Consider the following 25,251-nt stretch of genomic DNA (forward strand, 5'->3'; position numbering starts at 1 on the left):
GGAGATCAGGAACCGAGAAAGGAACTAATCTTTTCACCATCCTTGATCATTACCTGCATTTGAAAATATCACATCGATATTAGCTTTTCTTTACTAGAAAAAAAAGAGCAGTAGGCTATGGCATTAAAAACCAGAGTTTATAAGCTCCATGAACTCATCTGTCTACTGTATTTATTAGCAGGTAAGGAGTTAGGACCATGGGCATATATAAAAACCAAGAAAAGTGTGCGTGGAGCAAAAAGTTCATCCTACTTTTGCCAATGTCCTCCATCTATTCCATCCACTTTTTTCTCTCTCTTCCTCTCACCAGGCAGACCTCTTTTCTCCTCATTACTGGATGACTCTCTCATCTTTGAGTTACCCTCTCTAGAGGCAATCTCTCTCAAGTGCTCTCTGTGGGTCCTGTGTCTATATATCTTTGTATCTCCCTCTGCCCTTCTCCCAAGGGACTCTCTAAAGCCAGTGATGCTTTCACAAACCGTCATTTAGCCTGCAGGTTATTGGTAGGATGCAAAAAAACTGCCTTGTGTTCTCAACCTCTGAACGTTTGTACATCCAAATTTATGGTGATCATCGGAAGCTGCACTGGCTTTGGAGAATTCTGATATTTTCTTGCAATCTCCTGTGTGTAAATCCCACAGTGAACAGCTTGTTCAGCACTGTCCACACACTGCAGTTTATTGATTCAACACTTTATTTGGTCTTGCTCTTGTTTGGACGCACCTTTGTAAATTAAAGGTGAAGGAAACTAACAACTCACCGTGCTCACTGTGGTGGAGGCACACAACACCCACCCACTGCTGACCCTTTGTTGAAGCAATATTTCTCATTGAAGCATCCTTGTTTCCCCATCATGGCTGCACTGATATTCTATACCTATCTTGAGAAACTTATCGAATGAACTTCGCCCTTGGTGGGACAGTATTTAGTTTTTATTTCTGCTCCAGGTATTATTTACAACCACTTTTGTGGGGGTGTAAGTGTTTGACTGGTTAATTTACTTTTGAATTCCTGATATCACTGCTGCAAGTAAGCGTAGGTTTCAGAAGATAATCCTGTTTATGTGCTCCGCTTTAACAGTGTAAGCACTCATCCTTCTGAAAAAGTGAGATAAGGTTGAGCTCAGGGTCGTGGATATTGAGTAACTCTTTATGATCCGGCCAACAAGCCATTAAAATCAAAGCAGCTAACAATGTTTAAAAGAATGCCTAGAGAGAGAGATAGAGGGCTGGGAACCCTCGCCACATTACTTCAAAATGAGATATTTGTTCCCACACTCCATTTCACACCAACCTGAGGTTCACAATGTTGTTTTGTAGTAATCTCTGTCTCTTTTCTTATCTTCCTAATTTTCTCAGCTTCTAAAGAAGCAGCTCAAATGTAGTTTCATGAGGCCGTATTAAGCAGACAGTGATGGAGTCGAGAGAGATTAAAGATGGACCGATGAGAAATGTGAGCAGACAGAAGGCATATCTGCTGAGAGACAGAAGCTTAGTGAGCTGGAGAAAGAGCTGACGAAATACATAGAGCGACGACAAACGCTCTGCTGGGAAAACACAATGTCGAGTCTAATCAGGCTGATTGGCAATTTGGAGGCCACAGATTTTCTAGGCTTTGTTTGCTGCTGGTGTGGCCAAACAAGAAAGCATCAAAACTAACTTTGATTTCAACTGACAAAATGGTTCCCATAACAACCGCTTATTCTCTGCAACCTGTAAGGACAAACAATTGGGGTCAACCAAAGTTTTCAGATATTGTTTACTCTTTCCCTCCATCCATATTCAGCCCATCAGTATTGTACCCACTCCTTGTTTCTTGATGCCAGTTAGACTCTCATGTGTCTTCTGGACTGGCTGTGATAATGTGGTCATTATAATTCCAACTTTTACTTCTCTCCCTATAGAGCATTTTAATCACAAGCTCAAAGCTCTACAGGGCATGGCCGGGTACAAGAAGCCAGATCCTAATAGTCTGAATGCGGTCTAAGTCATTAGGCAGTGTTGCTGATGGTATAGCTTCGTCTGCGCTCTGTTCTCTGCCTCGATTGCTCAAAGGCCCTGCTTAATGCAACTCTCAAAATAAAACTCAAAGGAATTAGCATGCGATAAGATAAATAAAGAAGTGAATGAAAAGTTTGACTTTGAAATAAGGCTAAGCTGACCTGCAGGACGTGAAGGATTTTCTGGATGCTGAAAAATAAACAACTTGCGCCACAGCTGAGGAAACTGTTTGTGTTGGAAAAAAAAATATTGCCTATAGTATTATAACCAGAGATAATCTTATCATAAAAAAGAAGGAAATAAAGAAAAGGACCCAGAATATAATCAGAAACAATTCTGGCATTTTTATCATATGATGATAGCAAATGTGATTGGGCATTACAGCCAGATCGGCTCTTTTTCACCTGACCTCATATAAGCCTCTTACTGGGGCTACTTTTGAAAAGCATGAGTGCATATTCTTGAGCTATCATACATTGCTGTCCTGAGATTATTATTTTTCTAATTTTACAAAAAGTCTTTTCCCTTTACAGTTTTTCAATTGATGTTTATATTGTAAACACCCTTGATTTGTTTAATTACTTAACTTTATTACACTGTCCTAGATTGGTATTATTATTATTAAGTATAGCATGTTTTATCTCTCAATTATCTATTCAAGTAAGCATGAAATACAGAAAAAACATTAATAAAAACCTGACATGAACTCTACAGACTATTACTAGGTTGCAAGGTTATCAATCATGACCACTTGCATGTTTCTGCATCACTTGATTTCATACTGAGGAAAAAATATATTTCAAATTAGGTGTTTTGGAAAACCAGCTTGCACATAAAACATACAGTATAACGAAAATTAGGCACAGAGGACTGGAGTTGAGGTGCAATGCCACTGTATGCACTAAAAGAGGGAGGATTTATGAATCATAAATTAATATGTTACTTAGACTGCTTAAAGGTTTAGCTTTTAAGGGCTGAGAGTCTGTTTACTTTGTAGGAGCCATCTTTGTTTCTGCCCTTTGGTCTGGCTTAATGTTTGCATGTATCTGACTTTTGATTTAAGACCAAATTATATCTTTAAAGGCACACAGTGTAACGCTAGTGAAGATTCTTAGTCATCCAGGTCTTAGTTATTCAAAAAACAGAAAATTAAAAACAATCCTTTTGACTTTGTTTCCAAGTTTAGATATGTTTTGCTTCCCATCCAAGAAGCTTATCAATTCAAAATGTCAGGAATAGAGTGGAGTTAGAACTCCACGCTAATCCTGGCATTTTGAATTGAAAAAGCTTATTGGATGGGAAGCTCTCAGTGTAACTTTTGGCCACTAGGGGGCACTAGACTTGTAACTCTCATGTTTAGCGCTGTTACTGGCCACAAAAATGCAGTATTGTTTCATAATTCAACAGTCAGCCGGCCAGCCTCACATATGTTTTGATTGGGGACTGCGCTCCGTCCCACTAGGTTGGACGGGGTGTTCTTCCAGGTCACATGACCTGGACAACGACAGTGCAACTTTTCCCAACTTTCATAGGCATTATTTCAGGAGGGCATATTGGCCTGAGTAACCATTTAAAACAACTCACATGCGTCAACTCATTAGTTCACAAATCTGTGGTGTGTCTTTAAAGAGCATCACCGAGGGATACCAAACAGAAAGACAAAAAAAATGTTTAAAGACTTTACACAACATTTTTTATAGCCAAAGGTGAAATTGTGCAAGTAAAGTATTATTTCGACTAAATACAACCAGTTGTTTAGGCTTGGTCACCTGATGCTTCTTCAACAGTCTGACAAGACAATCAGGTGAAGAGTTGTTAGCTAATAACAACACAGCAGTGTCTGATAAATTTCTAAGCGCATTCTTTAAGCTGTTTTGGATCATAAAATCATTCATCCTTTGTACTGATAAGTCACTATGGAATGATTTTTTTGGGGGTGACTCTAAAAGGTTTGTGAAAGATACTTTAGAACATTTGAGGAGTTAATTTTACTTTGGGTTAACGTTAACGTGTTGCATCCCCCAACACTACAGAGGGAAAATGTGTCAGCAAGATTTTTTTCAGAATCAGAAAAGGAGACTAATTAACACAAAGTGAGCTAAACTAAGACACAAGGAGACATTTTCCTAAGAGAAAAGACAAAACTAAACTAAGGGAAAATAGTAGAATCTGCAAGGAAAAGAACAGAACACAATAATTTATAATCTAAACCTCAAGACACTAATGAACTCAAAGGAATGAAAAAAAATATATATAAAAAATACAGAAATGCCTTGTAGAATATAATAAGCAACAGGAAAATAATGATAACAGAAAACCAGAACCCCAGTCCTTGGGAATAAGTTATGAAAATAAAACAACTGAACTCCAAATGGCATTGACTAGTCTATTAAAAGCATGGTCCTAAATTTCCGAAAAGGGTTCATTTGATATAATTTAGTATCTTCAGTAGAAAGTGTGACTGACCTCAGTTTAGTTAAACAGATATGGAATATATAAATAGTTCTAAACAAACCAAGTGTTGACCGGTTTTATCACATTTCTTGTACATTTTTAAAACATTTTTTATAGATACTGACATGAAAAATGTTCAGATAATCTATTAAATGTTTTTTTTTTTATAAATAATTGTTCCTTTTTTAATCGTGTTTTTTTATCTGTGAAAAGAAGAGTGATCCAATATGTACTGTGTTCAAGTCAAAGAGCTCAGCAAAATTGTTTTCTCAACTTTTTGCTTGTTAGGACACCATACCTTCAGATAGCTATTAATGTAGAGACTATTTTTCAGTTATACTTTTCTTGTTTCAGAACTCCAGAACGTTTCTCTTTAAAACATGGGTCTCAAGATGTCTGTCATTTACTTCTATCGACCAATCGTATTTCTTGTGAGATGTTTATAAAGACCCAGTGTTTATTTCCACATGTTCTTGGATTTCATACAGAAATGCTGGACTTTCTGCCATTTTGTTAAATGATTCGTGACAGGCATCCTAAGAGACCTCCTCTCTTGTATCCAGGTTAATTAAGAATGTATTATTGAGTAACTTATCTTCATGAGCTTGTCTCACTGAAGGGAATATCACTGCTGAAATGAGAATAGGCCAAGATGATTGTGGGAGCAGAGAGCTGAATATAGAGAATTTGAAAGGTAATAAGCCAACAAATGGAGCATAAATACTATTATAGGCTGAGTTTGGTATAGACTCATGTTAGTGACGCTGTTCTGCCTGCTGCTGAAGAAAAGGCTAGAGTTGTAGAGTCTTTAGTTTCTTTGCAGTTTATGGCAAAATTTGACACCCCTGTTTTATGAAAGCATATTCCTGTTTTGGTTATATTAATTCCAATGATCTTAACTCTAATCATAGTTGATCATCCTACAAATACTGGCAGTAAATGACACCACACAAGAGGGACTTATATGAAAGAAATGAGAGATGTTTCAATGTAGCCTTTCAAATACAAAGATCAAATGCTGTTACAGGATCAACCAGTTCAAGCAGTTGTTTACCTGGTTTTGAAACAGCCCTTATACAGCCTATCAGCTGTGACCTTTCTAATGCTGTGTGGTAGCTAAGTACTGACCTCATCTTCTAGGAAAAAATACTGTAGAGATTGTGTTTGAGCTTGTTTGTTCAATAGTGTAAAAGTTTTTTTACATTTGTCGTTCTCAACAGTGCAACGGCTGGCAGCATTTATTTTTGTATGGGGTAAAATTATTGTCAATAACAAAAAATATTCGTAGGTGTCGTAATTAATAAAGTCAATAACAGTGAAAATGTTCAATAGTGGTACTTTTTGCTTGCTGTCAACTAATACCTGAGGGGAATCAGATGTTACATCTGTGAAAATTTAAGCCTAAAAGTTAAGAAGTTATAAAGTTACTACTTTGCAAAAGCATAGCTTCATCAGGGGTTCCAGATTCATACTTGTTAAAGTGTATATTATACTTATCACTTATTCATACTAGTACACTTTTGACTCTTACTCATGCATCGTGATTAGAATGTGTTGATATGTGATTTATATTTGTACTGTTAAATTTTGGCAAAGTTTTAACAAGCAACATCTAGTCAAAACTTGTGTTCTTATAAATGAAACATCATGTGATATGTATGTATGAATGATCTGCCAACAAGGAGCTAAGACAACTCTTAAATTTACTATGCTTTGTTTACTTGAATTGACAAATTTAGACATTTTTTATGGTAATCCTACCCTGTACTTTAGTATCTCCAATGAATGAAAAAAAAATGTGTTCATCATAGATTAATACAGTTTAGAATCTGAATCTCAGACTCCCTGAAGGAAGAACACCCAAAACAAATAATCTAGTAGTGAAATAAATCTATTATGGCTCCAATATGTCATCAGATCTACACAAATGTGTAAAAATACAAACACATTTTTAGATATGTGGTTTATGAAGCAATTATTCATTAAGACTGAGAACTTTTTAACATTGTGATTTTGAATTTACCCTGGGTAATACTGGCTAAGATCGGCATAACAAATGTGTTATAAGTGAAAGCTGCAAATAATGCCTGTAAGGCTTAATTTCACAGATGGGTTCCGTCCCCTTAAGATGTTAATGAGTTGTATTAGATGTATCAAAAGAGGAACTGACAAAATCACCAACATGATGATTAGCTTCATTCTAAGTAATGAATGCTACCCATGCACTATCAGAGGAATTTAATGTCTTCATTTTGTTTTTCATTTAGTTTTACTGAAGCTTTATACAAATCTTTAACCCTGATTACTGACTACTAACAATAGGAAATCCCTGAAAAGTCTGAAAAGTATTTTTTAGGGCACAAATTAGTTTTGAAAATCAGAAAGGAAAAAAAAAATCATTCATTGTAGGAATTCATTTATGCAACTGAGGAGAGCATGAATTGCAGTGTGATTGATCGGTGGACTGGATTTTCACCATCAACTCTTCTGCAGCTGCTGATTAGTCTCCAAGGGCAACCAGGGATTCATTAATCGAACAGAAATCAGCAGCTGCTGAATAATGCCTGCATCCTTGGACCTGTACTGACTCCAAATCCATGTGTTGTTGTCATACCTATCAATACAGTTTGGACTCTGATCAAAGCACATATCAAACTAAAAGAAAAGGCAGACTTCTGCATGTAACATGGTCCATAGCTCCATATTCAGACTAAAATTTCCTAAAACATAAAGGTTGTGAGGCCAGAGTACCATCAATTCCAGAAACTAAATTCATTTTTCTTAAGCTTTTAGCCTGACTAAAATGGCACAGAAGACATTTGGAGTTCAGAAAGAACAGAGAAAAAAATGTCACCAATTTTGTTAAAAGTATTCTGACATTATCCACATCATGAATCATTTTATAGTCAAATTCCTGGTGCATGTGGATTTTAAAAAGCTAGAATGTGACGCCTGCAGTACCACTTGACTGATAATGGAAGCCACTGTAAAAGCATGTCAGATCCAGAAAACCAGGAAATTCTCCCATAGGGGGACCAGATTGTCTGACTGGTCTATAAATTATTCGCTGTCTAATTGTTTTGCCATCCATTACTCCCAGCTGTGTAGCTTGTGTGGGAGGCAGTGACTGCAGAGTGTGCCTTCAGCTCTGCAGCAGTCATGTTGTAGTGGTGCTGCACAAACAGTGAAGCAAACAGAGGGTTGAGGAGATGATTTTAACCCTTGGTTGGATGCGGAGATGTCTCCGTCTCGTCTCAGTACATCCTGAAACATTGTCAGAGTTACTCATATGTATGTAATTGTATAGCGTGAGTTTTTTATAGGCTGGGAAGCTGTCTGTGTGGCAAGATTTCAATAATAATTTGAAACCATCTGTGGAAACCTTTAGACGATGTAAAAAAGATGGATTGACTGTTATATGAAATCTTTGCTGTCTGCAAATGTTTAATGAAGACTGATATTTGTTGCTCCTTGGTTTTTGTTAAGAATAAAACAGTTGCCATGACACTTTTTACTCTTGTGGGTAATGATTTGGATTGAGGTTGTAAACTATGCAAGCTTTAAAATTGGGTAATTCTGGTTGCTGGTTCTGGAGTTAGAAGTGAATGAGTAAGAGGCAGAGTTTTAAATCGGGGTGATCAGACTGAAAAAGGTTAAATTAAAAGTGCAATTGGTATACAATAATAGTGCATGTAGAGCCCCATCTGTGCCAAGATTCTGTCCCTCCAGAGATAACTTAAATAAAGCAGAGTGTGCTTTGTCTTAACATAAAAACAATTCTTCCATAGTCACAATATCTGGGAATAGGAGAATTGTTTTTAGCATGAAAATCTGACCTCACACCTCTGAGGTTAAGAGGATGGTCTGTTCGTGCCTTTTTCCTTTCAGTCATATCTTTAAGAGCAACACCATATTTTGATGCACTGAGGCAAGGCTGTTCTCATTAGTCTTAGGATCCATGAGGAGCTGGCCCAGATAAACCTGTTCAGCAAGTCTGTCCCTGAAGAGTTGCAGTTAGTGTGCTAGATATGCAAAAGCAAGCCAGCACGGAACAGAACGAGCTCAGTGGTGGGAGGATTTAAAGTCTGGAATGCTGTTCAGAGAGCTGCAGTTCAATTAAAGCCTCCACAAACCACCAGACTGTGAGTGTTAAGATGAAATGGAGAGTTAGGGTGTGAAGAAGTTGAATTGGTGGTTGTAATCACTGAGTTTAGCTGACAGTGACAGTGGAACTAAGAAAGGTACACACCAGAGGATGAATTACAAAGTAGGTTTGGTTTTTCTTCTATACGCCAACACAATAACTATGGAAACAAGGTTATGCCCACACCAGGTTTGGGTTGCAGAAACAGGGAGGGCTTATCATCTAGAGTAAACCAATGTTATTTCAATATACAAACTGTTACAAATTGTGTTTACATCTACTCGTAATGGAGGAAATTCAATTTAGGCTTTTATTTGCTTATTTATATGTTTAAAAACATAAATATATATTAACAACTTTTAAATGTTGGTTGATTTACTTCAAGCCATATACTGCACAATCTTATTAATGAAAGCTCACATATAAAAGCTATATACATCCCAACATTATTTTGTGAGATATTTCTTACTGTACTGTGCCTTTACCACGCCCTTTTTCATCAGTCATACGTGAACGTTTAGCTGTTTTGATGAATATTCAACTAATCTCTTAAGCAGAATTGTTAGAGTTGATTTACTGAAACAGTATTTGTAATAAGGTTAAAGCCTATCGATAGCTTGCAATGTTCATTCAATGCACAACTTTGATTAGTATTTTTTCAGATTCGCAGTATTCACACACAAATACGGTAAAACTTCAAAAAAATCTAAAGCCATGTGTGAATCAGAACTCCGGAGAAGCTATTAATAGCTTGTAGGAATGAGCCTGATGACATAATGAAAAGTACTATTGCTTGGGATAAGAAGAAAATAGGAAGAAAAAAAAGTAAAAAAAATAATATTACACACACATACAGAACATATATATACCGCATCCACATCCCTAACATATAACAAACAAAATACAAAACAACGCTTTCCCAGATCAGTTACATTGAGAAGTTAATGTTCTAATGTACATACAAATTTAGGAGTTTTGTCTTTAACATGTTTTATAGAGGTGGAGATAGATTTCAGCACTTTGAATTAATCATCAAGATTATTCTATATCTTTGGTAGGCTATCTTACATGTAATGATCAGAGTGCTTACTTTTAACCTTCTTTTTTTCCATTTATGAGATGTTTACTTCTGTAATCATGAGTATGCAGAGGACCAGGGACTGGAATGAGCTTGAAAGAACCTGGTATTATTCTTGTTGACAGTTTGGTACATCATGCATGCATTCTGATATGTATTCAACTTGGTACATCGAAGGAGTCAGAGAAGATGGAAGAGTGGATATGAGGGGGCATTAAAACCAGACCATGACACAGCTCATTATTTTCTATTGCAAACTTTCCAACTTCCTTCAATGACTGGGGAAGGTATTACAACAAATGACATTATAGTGGTTAATATAAGGCTCAACGAGGGGTAAGAAAAGCAGGTAAGGGAAGGTAGTATCTTATTTTTAACAACAGTTAACAGGACGTATTCTGACTTTTACACAACCACTATCACACCCACTAACCTAAATCCACTCACATAATACCCAGACTGACACAAATGTACCAATCTTTGGTATCCAACACTGACTAACTACATTGAGAAAATGAAAAAGAATAGCAATTGCTATGCATCAACATTCTATATAATAAAGCAACCAAAAATAATTTTAAAAGTGGAAGGGACAAAAAACACTGAAAACCTCAATTTCAGCAAGGGATATCACAACAAATCAGCACCATAATAATTACAACACAAACAATAAAAATTATGTCTGGGCCAGAATGTGGTCAGCCATGGTCAGTAGCAATGACATTTTTAAAGTAATATTTTGACATACTTCCTGGCTTCTGCAGCCAGTTAGAAATGAATCCTACCTCTTTCTGTGGGCCTAATGAAGAGCCTGGTCAGGAACAGTAGAGTTAGCTTCTGTCTAAGAAGGCATTTGGGATTTTCTTACTAGAAAACCTAACTGTGTCCAGGTTTGAAAAATCAGCAGTATTTTTTTTATTTCAGGTAAAAGTAGCCCCAAAGCTTGATGCTACAACCATATTTTATAGCTGTTGCAGAGTTCTTAGGTTATAAAACCTTACTTTTATTTCTCTATAACAGTGTGGATCAATACTAAAATATCCATACCACAGAATACAGAACATTGAGTTTTAAAATAGATTCTCAAATTCACATAGTCAAAAGACTAATACTATCAATGCTACAGTCATCTGAGGTAATGTACAGCATATTAAGAAGAATATTATCTAAATGCAGGCATTTACTAAGCTGCAGAGTGTGATGCCGCTGCTCAGCAACACTCATTCAGATGGAGACAAAGTTAAAGAAGTTGTGTGTTGAGGTATTTCAGCTCCAAAAATAGCAAAGATGCAATCTGCAAAGTTTGTGTAAAAAAGCTAAAAAAAACAATCACAAAACAATCACCTTCTGAAACACCCCAGGTTAAACCACAGAAAAACAATATGCGGAGTGATGAGGTGCGGAGAAGTGAAGAGTCTGTAAAGAGAATCTTTACTACTTTGAATAGGCCTACTTCAAATTCAATTCAATTCAGTTTATTTAAATAGCTCCAATTCACAAAACATGTCATCTTAAGGCACTTTACAGTTCACCAGATCATACAGTCAAATTGATTCAAAGTTTTCTATCTAAGAAAAACCAGTTGATTGCATCGACTCATTGACTCAAAGGCAATCCCTCACACTAAGCATGCTTATAGCGACAATGAAGTGGAAAAACTCCAGGCTCAGTGTGAGCGGCCATATGCCGAGGACGACTGAGGTCTAAGGAGACAGAAGCAGACAGAAAAGGCAGCTGCAAAAGGCAGCCCCATCCTGGCAACACACAGCCAGGAAGATGAGCTCTTTGGATCTTAGTGTCGGCAAATCTTGACAGAAAGAATATTTTAGTAAAAAGATTGATGTTTAAAATTAATTTTAGGGGACCAGCCAAGGCCCAACCAATGGCCCATCAAGTAAAGTGGTGAAATTTTGTTTGGCTACTTCTGTACTATGGATGGTTAGGGCAGACTTAAGCCTTAATGGATCCAGGGTTGTTCCTTAATATAACCTATTTTTTATCTTCTAGAAAGGAAAGTGGGATTTTTAATCTGACCTTGGTGGGGTGATGTTACATCTGAATATCTTGTACTTATCTTTAAGTGTTTGAAACGATAAAAAGATAATCTTAAGATTTGTAGAAAATGCTCTAATTAAGCCACAGAAATTTACAATTGCAGCTTAACAACAGTTGTATATTTTCCAAATACCTTGACATATTTCTGTTGTTTGTGTTTTGCAGCTCAAAGCAACTCTATTATATCATGTAATACTGTAGTATGCAAACCAAAATCCTAAAAAAATGTCTGTATTGCTTATTATTCTATAAGCAGTTACAATTTAGGACACAGAGAGGACTAAACCATGAGTCCTCAAACAAATGGATCAGGGACTCATCAAATGTTTACATCTGTATGAGAATCAAATATTTTATTTACAAAATTTATCAATAGACAATATTGTCAAAATGTACTAATCTTTCCATTTACTGACTATACCCTTTATCCTTGAATGGTTGCAAAGTCCTTCGCATAAGAGGAAGGGAACACCATTAACATTTTTCTAGTTTTATCACAGGGAAACATAGAGACACATGCAGACTGTAATCTGTAGACCCCAGATAAGTTTAGCCAGATCAGTCACATAACATGCATACCCCTTCAGCTTTGAAGAAAAGACAGAGATAACAAACTATTGCCTCCACTATGAGAGCATGCAGACTCCAATCAGAAATTACCCAGGTTGGCCTAGTGCGCAACTGTGCAGTACAACTTTCCAGTTTATTACCTTACATAATATTTGTAATTGCAATTTTCATTTCTATATATTTTTTGAGCATAGATAGCATAGATTGAGTCTCAGATTCAGTGTACAGTAAATTGCACAGAAAGACTAACTTACCTTGGTCCAGAGACTTGGCAGGAGCCCAGCTTTTAAAGTAGTCATCCTAAACGAAAACACAAGAAATAGAGCCATAAAAATATGTTCAACAATGAATACAGTGACAATGTGGTGTTTTTAAGAGGAGGTGAAACCACACAAATCACACTTTGGGAACACAAAGTTCAAGCAAGAAACAAAAGGGATTTAGTTGTTCTTTGTTTCATTACTGCTCTTGTTGCATTTTGGCCCATATAATAAATTATTCAATAGATTTCATAAAAAAAATAAAGAAAAACTGAATATTTTTTATTAAAGCTGACTGAAAACATATTTGAATTTCAGATAAAAGCTGTTTGATTCAGTGAATTCATTCAGAGGGGGATTATCTGCCTTTTTAGATGATTCCTCTTATGCAGGTTAATTCAAAACATTTCTATGCACATAACATGTTGTGAAAATGTAACCATTAAGCCTAAAAAATTCACAAAAGCCTGACTTTCATGACAGTCTAATTTGCCATTTGAATCCAAAGTGTTATAAGTGAGGATGTTTGAGGAAATAGATGCACTTAGAGAATATCATGCAATCGGAACAGGTGACAATAGTCTTCAAATAGTCTGGGTACATTTTGCTTGAAATTCCCTTTATTTAGGCATAATCTTATACTTGGCTTAGAATCCTCTATTGTTTTTATAGTCTCCAGTGATCTGGGAAAAACAAGGTGAATATTTCTGATACCAAAGTTTAGATGGAGTTTAAAGTAGTAGCCTGAGAGTAGAGACACAGCACACTCCTAGACTTGAAGTGGCAGTGTCTGAAGTTCAAGTATTTCCCAGGGTGAAGCACATGTTTACCAGTGGGGAGCCAGCCAGTGTCAGTGACACGACGTGATGGAGGTAGAGTAGCCCGCTGGGTCTCAAAGTGGGATCTCTATCTCCTTCATTATTGAATAAGAGAGATGGAGGGGGTGGGTGAGTAAGGGGTTGGGGTGTGATGACATGGTTGGCTGAATCCTTAAGTTTAAAGTCTGGTTAAAAAAAATACCCTTCTAAGTGCTTAATCTAATGATAGGTGTTCAGGCTTAAAATGTAACTAGCCCCATAGCTGGGACTTCACAGCTGTTCTTAAAAGCATTGAATTCTTGCTATAGAAATCTGCACAACAAGCCGAGGCCCTTCTGCGTATATCTATATAGTTCTAGAGATATTTTTTCTTTTTTAGGCAAAATGTTTTAAAAAATACAATCAACAATGAAAACTGCTCCTAGATAATTATCAGTATAGAATAATTCAACTACAGCAGCAAGCATGTTGTAAGGGTTAGCCAAATGTGCTTAACATCACAAACTTGCTAATGAGCAACAGACTAAAGAGTCTGGCTGAACTCTAGATGCCCTTTACCACCCATGGTGAGCTGGACATGAGGACTGTCGCCCTCTGAGACATGTTCACGTTTAAACCTTTTCTCTTTTTGAGGATGTGTGAACATCAGTTCTCCAATGTTTGCTGCCACATATTCTTGATAAAGATGGATTTTGACTGCAAATGTCTAAGACACATATGGTGTGATCTCAACAATTTCACTGATCTTTCCTGCAAGCTTTATTCTCTTGTAATTTTTATGTTCACAAACACATGAAAATCCATGCTGTACTTTAACAGTCCCAGACTGACCCACAAAGGGTCGACCAATCAAGTTGCAGCATGATGATACTGAAACCATAAACATGGCAGCGCAGGAGAACACATGCGTACTGTTTCATGCTACCATCACATCTTTTTAGTGAGAATCCATGATTTTATATTTTGAAAGAGGAAGATTAAAAGCATGATAAGCAAATGCTGCTGTTAATCATGACATCTGCTGCTTAAGACATTTCTTGGCTAAACCCTGACTTTGGTAGATGGGCCCTAAATGTTGCTTCACCCAATCCTCTGGGAAGGTTATGCTAACTTTCCTCCTCCCTGAACAGATCCAACAGGAGCAGTCCCAGATTGATAATGTTTATAGCTAAACCTGAGCGCCACACATTATCAATCTGCTTGCCGGCTTGCCAGGTTCACCACAGCTCTGATTTTATTTATCAGAGTATTCACCACCTGGCAGATGAAACCTGACCCTGCTCTAACGGCTTCTAAGCCCCTAACACATTGTTTTGCTTTCTATCAACTTAGAAAAGTTTCATAATTTATTTATCTCATGGATTCAGGATGATGAGCATGGTAGGTTTCCTCCTATCACATCATTTTGCATCTGGGGCAAAAGCCTCACTATTTGCCTCATCTCCCCAAAAGTAGCTTCCTCTCCAATTTTTGTTTTGTTTTGCATCCTGCATGTTTTATTAGCTACCATGCAACTACTTCTAATGGCTTCTTTTTATCCTTGATTTTCTTTCATACAGGCCATGTAAGTGAACAGCATTATATTATCATGCAGGCAGATTTATCTAACTGGATTTTAGGTTACCCTCAGACTTAAAGGAATAGTACACCCAAAACATGATTAGCCTTCATTTTCTACTCACCCCCATGCTGAACAACACTCTGGAGTACTTTTTTGATATCTCAAATGCATCTGGAGATCTGGGAGGCTTCTTGCTGTCTGCTGACATTCAAATAATGGAGGTCTATTGTGCCCGAGACAGAAAGGTCCATAAAAGTCCACAAAAACGTGTCAATATTCCTCCATACTGCTCGTCCAATGTAATCCAAGTGTCCTGAGTGGGTAGCATCCAGAATTTACTCGAAACGAAGTCATTTAGAATGTTTTTAGAGCATAAACAGTAGTGTATAGGATTTCCTAATAGCGCCCCCATGCGCGCTCACGACGCTACGGAAGCCGGCAGACCAAACCGGAAGAAAGTGCGCATTCAGCGTCTGGTCTGCCGATAATGCAAGCGTAGAAGAAGAAATGTGCTGTTTACCTGTGCAAAGAAAGAAACAACGAAAGAAAAATGTCTGAGGACTTCAGTGTTGAGGAAGAGCATGAGTTCTTTGCCGAGCTGAATGCGCTGGTTTGGTCTGCCGGCTTCCGTAGAATCGCGAGCGCGCATGGGGGCGCTATTAGGAAATCCTATACACTACTGTTTATGCTCTAAAAACATTCTAAATGACTTCGTTTCGAGTAAATTCTGGATGCTACCCACTCAGGACACTTGGATTACATTGGACGAGCAGTATGGAGGAATATTGACACGTTTTTGTGGACTTTTATGGACCTTTCTGTCTCGGGCGCCATGGACCTCCATTATTTGAATGTCAGCAGACAGCAAGAAGCCTCCCAGATCTCCAGATGCATTTGAGATATCAAAAAAGTACTCCAGAGTGTTGTTCAGCATGGAGGTGAGTAGAAAATGAAGGCTAATCATGTTTTGGGTGTACTATTCCTTTAAGGTTGGTTTTCTGCCAGTAAATGTGGACAAACATGTCTTTGCTTTCAAACATTTCTTTAAATAGGCTTATTTGACCTTAATTTGAGCAGATAAATAAGGAAATAATTGAATTAATGTTTGTGCACTTAAATTAAGATAATTCGATATTATATACTTGACATTGAGAACTGAATGTTTCACGTTATATTAAACAAAAATCTATGTATTCTATTGGCAAATTGTCTAAGTCATCTATTCAAAATGGAAAATACTTTCTTTTATTTCTAGAAAAAAAAACTACCCACTTATATTTCTATTTTTTTCAGTGTTCTGGCATACATTTTTTGGTTTACAAATTATAGATCAAACATTGTGCTGTAAGATGTCCCAATCTTTGAAAGAAATTCTGTAATTTTAGAATTTTTACAACTTTTCCAATACTAGTCTGCCATGTCCTTAAGCTAAATTATTGGGTTTGTTCACTAACATTGTTTAACTATCTTTTAGCAAAAGGACATAAGAGTTTCATTTACATGCAAGTTCCAAATACAGAAGGGCAAGGCTCTTAAATACACAAATTCAGCATTTTTTGAGAATCAGGAAATACATTTGTCAGGCTCTGGTGTCCTTTTTGGTGTACATTTTTTTTAAATACACTTTTGAAATTACTTATATTCAAGAAATTTCAGAAAAACTGCATGTTAATATTTAAAACCCTTTTACTATTAACAGAGTCCAACCAATTAAATAAAAGTGGCATATATTTAATATGCTGAATACAAACAGCTAAGCAATCTGTGGTAAATTTCCAGCCTATTAACTTTTAGCAAATGTCAGACAACCCTGTAATGTCTAAGGGTACAAGGAGGCCAAACCAGGAAAAACACTATTAATTTAAACAAAATGAGGCAATACTTACTTCTGCTTCCTTTGAATAATTGAAGAGGGCAACACAGAAAAGGAGGGAAAGAGAAAAGAAAGGAAGGTTAGTAATCAAAGTTCTACACACCATACATCGGATCTATCACAATTCTGTTACTCATTCTGAACACTGAGCTCAAGCCCAAAAATCCATTTAATGAGAATTTGATTCAGAAGGTGGTAAAATACCAGAGGACTCACACATTCATGCTCTTACACAGCAAGCCTTATGAGGAGGCCTTATTTGATGTGGCATGTAATTTAAGACACAATCAGGGCAAATTGTACAGGCAGAGCAGCTGCACAGCACAAAGCTTGAATAGTGAGGAAAAAAAAGGAAAAGGAGAAGTACTGGTCTTGTTCAAAAAGTTTTCCTTAGATTCAAGATAAAAAGAAGTCAATCTTGGATCATATAGCTACAAATGACAACTATTGACCCATTCCATAAATATCTACACATAGAAATATCTATTTGTACAAATCATTGGGAAATTGTTAGCAATGGATAAAAATGTACAAATGTACAATGTAGCAATAAAACTAAACTGCATTATAATAATGCATGTAATTGAATGAAAGTATCTAAACATCCTTTTCTCGCAGTCAGAAAAGCATGCAGAAACATTCTAGCTGGATATAAACTATGCTGTTGCATTGAGGGGGAAATATCTGAAATTCTCATTATGCACATGATCCAATGATGTCAGAAATGACTGTTGACAGTACTGTTTGGATACAATGAGCGCAGTTATCAGGAGCTTTAAAATAAAAGATACAATCTTACTTTTAAAAGCCTGGTTTGTCTAACATTAATATTGGATGTCATGTCCTGCACCAGGGCCAGCCCAAGGCAAGGAGAAACACTGCTACTTCTCAGTATATTATGAGTAGAGAATCGGTAAAAAGTACCTTATTAAAATAATAAGTCTTTTACTGGTGTAATTTAATATTGTAATCTTAAATGTTGTAATTTTATTAGCTCTAAGGGGAAATTAATCGTAACTAACAGATATTAAAGCTCAAATAAAACTGTTATTAATCTGTATTTGTATTAATTAGTAAACTCAGTTAGGGAAATATAATAACATGTCAATAATATTCTAATTTACTGAGATCCATCCGTGAGTTCCTGCAAAGATCCCTCAGGTCCTTTGTATGTTTAATTTTCTAGAACAGTAATGAATACTCGTTTACAAATAGCTGAGGTCACATTCTATGCACCATCTAAAAGCGAACTTATCAATACATAAATGACATATTAAGACATCATGTCCAGACCAAATGAATATGTCCAAGAAATAACCTTTTTTCCGGAATGCATTTACTCCTATGCGTTAACTAATGTGCAGCAGAACTGGAGCCCCTAATCAAATCTAACAATGTTAGGTTGGGTCTGTGGAGCACATTAGTGTCTCATCTAGCAAACAAGTACTTTTGCTGTCTTTCTGCTGTACATTCAGTCATCAAAGGACTACTCACACTTAAATCAACTTTTTTTGCTATCAAACTGTATAAAATATGTCTTGGAGTACTACCTACGTGTTTCTGGCATTTTTTGTGTTACAACTTACAGCATATTTGCTGACATCCTGCTCTTGTGTGTAATGCCGTGTGTTTGGTGCCCTCCTCGGGTGAAAAAAAGGGTAACTGGACTTTGCTATTGGTTAAATTGGGGATGTGATGTAACAGAACTGATGACAGCAGGTCCGAACTGGGTAGCTGCGCTCTGCTGACTTGCTCTTCCTACACTTTGGTTTGTTTAGGGACTAACAATAAATCAGATGTATTTCTTATAATGGATAATGAAAATAGTGAAAAAAAAATATCAGGAATTAGTAAAAAATATCCTGCATCACCTGTCCAGTCTAGCATAATATTTTACCTTAATTCTTTCGCCAATCACTCATCTGATCTAAAAGCTAACAGAAAACATTTTGAGGGGAGGAACTGTCCACCAATCATTGTCAGGTTTGGTGGAGGTTAGTTGAAGAACCAAACAGAGGAAAACTAAAATAGAAAATGAATTAAAGTTGCCTTGTATTTCTAGTCTAAAATAATGATTTGGCATTAATTTTGAGTCAATCGGTTACAAGATAAAAAAGGTTGTTCATTTATGTTTATCAAGAATGTTTGGTTCCACAGTTCATAGCTGATCCCAATGAGAAGGGACAAGGGAGCAGAAACACAGAATCTCTGAGCCTGCTACTTAAACCGGTGCACTCAGCTCCACTGGCGTTTACCACAGAACATTCCTCCCTTTCTTTCCCGTTTCCACTGTCTCTGGTGAAGATATTTCAGAGAGGTACAACTGCCTCACCGCAAAGCAATCATTGTTGGGATTGCTCTGCTCACTATCTCTGTGTTGCTCTAAATGCCAGTGTGCCATTGCCAATCATAGCAGGGACCTTGCCCAGCTCTCTACCCCTCTACATTTCGTGGTACTTTGGGTTATGCCTTCCTGGCAGGATTATTCAAATATATGTGGATGGAAGTATGACTCTGGAGCAACATGAAAATACATTTTGCCACTTTGCTTCCTTTGCTTTATTTAAATTTAAGCAGCGAAAAGTATTAGTTTTGTGTTTGACGGGATTGTTAATTTCAATACAAAGAGCAATTCAAAGAGCAATTTTTAGCCGTTTTAGGACCTGCCATTCGACTTCAGGATCACTAGTATAAATATACAGTGTAACCTGTAAATGCTGTGTTTTTCTACAATAGGATTTCTGTGTGCAAGTGAGAAGCTGTAAAGGTTACATACTGTATGGCTGCCCATACATTAATATTGTGCTTTAACAGTGCTTCAAGGGTAAATTTGTGTCGACATGGTTGTGGAATAGCACACCAAAGTATACAAACCCATTGGTGTAGAAAGTATTGAAATAAAGTGACGGAGCCTGCCCTTTAAAATGGACTAAACTGGAAAGAAAAATGTAGTTCGGGAACGGGAGAATTCGCTGGATGCGTTTCACAAAAATCTTGGACTCCTTAAAGTCTTAGCAATGTATTCTTAACATGTAGAGAAAGTGGAGAAGTCTAAACATATAGAGATTTGGATTTCTCTACATGTCTGGAGGTTTACTACATCTTATTTTGCCCATTTGATGTTTTTCCAAAGATTTGGTTTCCATATCTGATTGTAGCAGCAGGTTTAAAATATTTATGTATTCATTATGTACATAATTTATGTATTTGTCTGTTGACTGACTTTAATAAACATGTCAGGGTTTCAAATATTTTTACAGTTACATGGTACGTTTTTTATTTTTTCCTTGATAAAGACGCTGCTTCCGGACAGACATCCTTAGGTCATTTTCACATTTGTCTTTGTTGGACTGGAACCAAAAATCTCCACCTTTGGACAGTAAAAAAAAAAAGAAGCTCTGACTTGTTCATCAGGTCAAAAAGTGAGAAAGAACAGATTTGTTTGGTAAAAGCCTGTGTTCCTGGAGGCCCCCTAAGGCTAGTAAGCAGTATCTTTAACTCCTCAGGGTCCAAGGTACTTAGGGAAAACTTAAACTGTCTACTTAACTCAATTTCTTGCCATCTGCCAATGTACAGTGTACAGACTACTGCTCATTCTCAAGGTAATTTTATATTTCCGTCATTGAACAATGCAATTAAAATTCTGTAAACTGTACTAAAGTGCTAGCATAAATTTACATACATCTTTTTCCGTCTTGTTAAAATTCAGCTATGTTTTTCAACTAATTGTTTGTTGCTTGATTAGTCTGGTTATTCACTGGCACATCTGATTCATATCTCATGTAAAGAAGAGTTTTGATGCCTTATATAATAATTCAAATCTCCAGCTACAAGGATGCTGCATTCAAAGCATTTAGCTGCAGTGACTGGCAGAAGACCTTGTACTGCACACAAGCTACTGTTATTTGGGGATTACAGAGTCGCTGCTGACCCCATTACTATTCATCTGAAGTCACAGGGATGACCTTTCCTCGCAAAAGTCCCCTATTAATATTTGAATGAGTGAATCTCTGAAGCATTAATAGCCTGCTTAGCTCACTGCCACACTGTTCCAATGTCATTCAAACCTTTTAAAGAGATTACAAGAAGATAAAACTAGGCCTTTATTATCATATAATCTTTGATGGAGGTGAAGCTTCTACATTCAGCAGCGGGTGTCAAACTCATGAAAGTGTATCTCTTCAAAGCTAGAAACTGCTAGAGCTGTTGCTGAACCAAATATTTAATAACTTGATAAACTAATGTAATTATTCAATTAGAAACTACATGACATACATTGAAGCTTTAGGTCTGAATGGAATTTCTTATTTATAAAATTGGATGCTTATTTAACAATACCATATTTTAATTAGTATTAAAGTGATTTTATTTGCAAACAGCTTTGAGTTACAGTAAGCTTTTTATTTAGTAGGATTTAGTAACTCCATGATTAGGTTGTTTGATCCGTGAAACTAATGGAAGGAAAAAAAGCAGGGCATGCAGTGAGGAATTGCAGGTTCTAAGCAGTGAAAACATCCAGAATGAGACCTAATATCTGAGGTTTTTCAAAATTTTCTGCATGGTTTGCAATATCAGCAGATAAAATAGTTCCCTTATTTGTCTCATAATTGTGCACATAAAGCTATAATGAACAGTTTTTAACCTTGATATACTAGTTGTACTGAAAAGTCAAAAAACATACTGCATCAACTGTGATTGTGAAGAAGGTATGGTTATTGTTCGAAAACATAAGTAAACAGATCAACTATGATAAAATAAATTAAAACATAATAATCACAGTTATAACACAATAAGAGTCAATAGAACTGCACTATTTAGAGATAGTAGTTGGATAAATTAACAATTAGAAATGTTTGCACTCAGAAACCAGTGTATGATTTTGTTCTCTTTATACCAGAAATTTTTTAAGATGCATGTTTCAAGGCTTGATTTCCCAAGGTGTCTCACTAAGCAATACATGACATTAAATATAAGCATCACATTGAGTTTAATTAAAATGAAATATATTTTCACTGTTTGTATTTACAGTAGGAGCAGTTTAAATGGCCGCCTTTAGGCTCAAAGTCTAGCTGAGTAGCCTTCTACTTCCAGCCAACTTCCCTCCAAATTCTAACCACCGGAATGGTGGGAGGGTCAAGGTTTACTGTAACTCCAAACTTTTATTGAAATACAGGGTATTTCAGGTATACACTCTGGCAGCTTAGACATGCAGCCTCACTGACATTATCGCTGGAGATTACATTACCCCCACAGACCTGTCAGTTACCAGCGAAGGACTTTCCAAGGACCAGTCAAGGACCAGTCTTGGAAACTGAAACTTTTAAATGACTACTGCTGTAAATGAATCCTCTGCTAAAACATTTAGATAGATGGGGCATACCATTATAAACATTGCATCAGTCTGTACTTTTCCTCCCTGAGCAGTGCCCACCCATCAAATCATGGATTTAATAAGACCCTTGAAGATTTTATTTTTTGTATCTCATCCTAGAAGTCTTGGGAGTTCCAAGGTTTTGCCCCCTAAGAAGAACACATTTGTTTAACTGAGATAGGTTAAATTTGAAACCAAGTAATTGGTAAGAGAAACTGAATTCATATAGAATTCATATTCTTTTCATTCTAATGACTGGAAGCATTTTTTCACAATAGGCAAATTCACCCAATAATGGTTTGTGTAACAAAAGTCTAAGGATACATTATCAGATTTGGTGGAAGTTAGTTGAGGATCCAAATGCAGAGATTGGATTCTCTCTGGACTCAGTGCAGGAGCTGGGAAATAAAATGATCCTAACTAAATTAACATCTCTGAAAAAAATAAAACTAAAACAAAAATAAACACATTATCATCTGCTTAGTTTAACACAATCTTATCCTCATTAGGACAGAGAGTTTGGACAGAGGGTAAGTCTTCAAATAATTGTTTCCTCTTCTATTTCCTACTGAATTTCCAATTTTTTCAAACGTCACTGTCTTCCTTTCCTCTTTTCTCTAATTCCTTTTGTCACCTTTCTTTCTGTCTTCATGTATAATACTTTCAAGTTCTGGCTTACTTAAGTTGACCTTAAAGTCCATGGATCTACTTTTCTATACCTCCTTTAACTTGTCTCCCCTTTAATTTAAAACATACAAATAAGAATGTAAAATATCACTCGTCATCACTCAAATTCATTAAAACAGTTTTCAGCTTAATGTCTGATCTGATATCTGAGAAAATATTTTGTACACCGGTGAACGATGAGCTTGACTCTAAACATTTTAGTCCTCTAGTGGTGCTATTTAATTTATTTATTGAAATGATGGCAATATTGTTATTATGTCTCCATTGCATAAAGCAGTTTTCTCCTCTCCACATTAACACCATGCTTAACACAACACAATTACAAATATCTTGGATTTAGCTGGAAATTGATTAATTTTAAAAACCCATATATTAAAACACAAAGCAGTAAATTTGAAGTGTTTCATTTGTTGCCATTCTTGATTATTTAATTTAACTGGTAGTACAATACACAATCATACAAAAATATAATACAACTATATTAATAAAGACCTGCAAAAACACCAGAAGACATCTTAATCTTAATTAATTCCAGATAAAGCTCTTAATCTTCTAATATCACAAAGTATAACAGAATATACTAATTCAGATATGCCGTTTTTTTTTTTATCTCTTAAATGGTAAGTGGTACATATTAATTTGAAGTGTGTAAATAGGAAAACAATGATCAGGAATGAGCTCTGATGTATGCAAACCTATTGATAATTTTCCACCCAATTATACTTGTGTGTCTTATGCACAGAAATCATTAACACATTAAAAAGTAATAAGTGGAAGCTAGCTTCAATCTAATTTACATTCCGTTGATCTTCTTTGCCATTAATATTGTTCACTTAAGATTTTTTTTTTTTACAATAGATCATGTTGCAATGCCCTGATTGCTCACTTTTTTACTGGTAAATGGTTTCATTTATGTTTACAGGTTTCAGAGTTGGTTATTGTAGCAAAGGAATGTAAATTTAACTGGCTTTTGATATTGCACTGTGATACTAATGGTTTTCAAAAGATTATGAAGACCATGAAATTATCTATGAAAGAAAAAGGCAAAAGGATTTTTTTTTTAATTAGGTAGAAAATAATTCTAGTTCAATACTGGAGCCCTGCTAAGTGTGTAACTAAAAAAAATTTAGATGGAATGGAAGACCAATCAAAACGAAATCAAAATGGGATGGGGCTTTTTTCCCAAACAGAAGAAAAAACATATTTATTCCCTTTGTGGCTAAAACAGTTCAGCTGAGAAGCTCAGGCTTCTTCACCCGTCAGTTCATCAGCCTGGTATGAAAAGCTGAGAACAGCTGCAGAATGCAGACCTGCTAACTTCACTGGACATGTCCTCCTATTCATTAGTGCGGTTCATGTTCATTTCAACTCAATTAAAAAATATTTTATTGACATTGTAGGGAACTTAAATGTTGAAACTGTGATCCATCTGTATATTAAATTCTGTTAAAACACCTTTTGACATTGTTTTATTTTCCTGTTTAGCCATTGCAAAAGGGATCATGACATCAATGAAATGAGGGAACATGGAAGACGAATAGATCAACTCTTGTATGCAAACTTTGATCCAGGCAGTGCTGATTGGTTGGTACCATGGAGAGCTCCACCATGGGTGAGAACTTTTTAGTTACTCATTTTGATCTTTGCATAAGTGTATTTGCTTATTTGTTTAAATGTATATTTACTTTTTATTTAAATAGTTAAATTCTTAACCAAGCTGTGTGAAGGCTCTTTTTGTTATTTAAATGCATAATTTCTTTTTTTTCTCCCCAAGTGTGGCAGTCTGGTCCGATCGGACAGTATTTAAGTTCCCTTTGTGTCTTTCTTTGAGCAGTTAGTTTGAGGTTGCGTTACGTAAAAGAGGATTTTTTCTTTTTCTCAGAGCTTGAGTTCGTACATGACAAGTTTTTTTTTTTTTTTTTTTTCACCTGACTTGGACTTGCCTTGGCTGCTGAATTGAACTGGACGCCAGTTCCTTCTGGGCATCCACAAAAACCATATTAAATATATATATAGTAAGCCAAACTAAACAGTGTCGACATCCCTGGGTCCATCAAATTTTTTCCAAGTTCGGCCAGCACCACAACCTTCTCCAGGAGCTGTGGCCGGATAAATTTTACAGGTGCTACGGTGGCATGGATAAACTGACTTTTCATCTAAAAAAGGCTTCGTCTTCACCTGTGCTGCATTACTGAACCTCATGTCACACTGTGTCCAGTCCTTGATAAGTTGACATGATGCAAATTGATTGAGATGTTCGCTTTTTTCCAACTTCTGTGAAATTTTGCTATATGTCTACCACTCCTGATTGTAGTGCTGCTTTGCTCTATCCACGTCCACCAGGTCTATTGCTGTTCTACTTTGCGCTCAATACCCAGTA

The 25,251-nt window shown here is 36.3% G+C and overlaps 1 protein-coding gene across 4 annotated transcripts in view; it reads right to left on the reverse strand.

Annotated features, from left to right (window-relative positions):
• The window catches only part of spock1 (SPARC (osteonectin), cwcv and kazal like domains proteoglycan 1), a 197,459-nt gene that overhangs the window by 70,507 nt on the left and 101,701 nt on the right, over window positions 1–25,251 (reverse strand). For 2 of the 4 annotated variants that reach the window (XM_038296536.1, XM_038296534.1), the window contains exons 3-4: window positions 16,827–16,835; window positions 12,556–12,601 (exon numbers count right to left, since the gene is read on the reverse strand). In XM_038296536.1, coding sequence (XP_038152464.1) covers window positions 12,556–12,601; window positions 16,827–16,835 — 55 coding nt within the window. The remainder of the gene's footprint in view (window positions 1–12,555; window positions 12,602–16,826; window positions 16,836–25,251) is intronic. The other 2 variants (XM_038296537.1, XM_038296535.1) reach the window with 1 other exon arrangement.

Source organism: Cyprinodon tularosa, unplaced genomic scaffold (genome assembly GCF_016077235.1).
Source record: "Cyprinodon tularosa strain WSP-4 unplaced genomic scaffold, ASM1607723v1 ctg371, whole genome shotgun sequence".
Taxonomy (NCBI): Eukaryota; Metazoa; Chordata; class Actinopteri; order Cyprinodontiformes; family Cyprinodontidae; genus Cyprinodon; species Cyprinodon tularosa.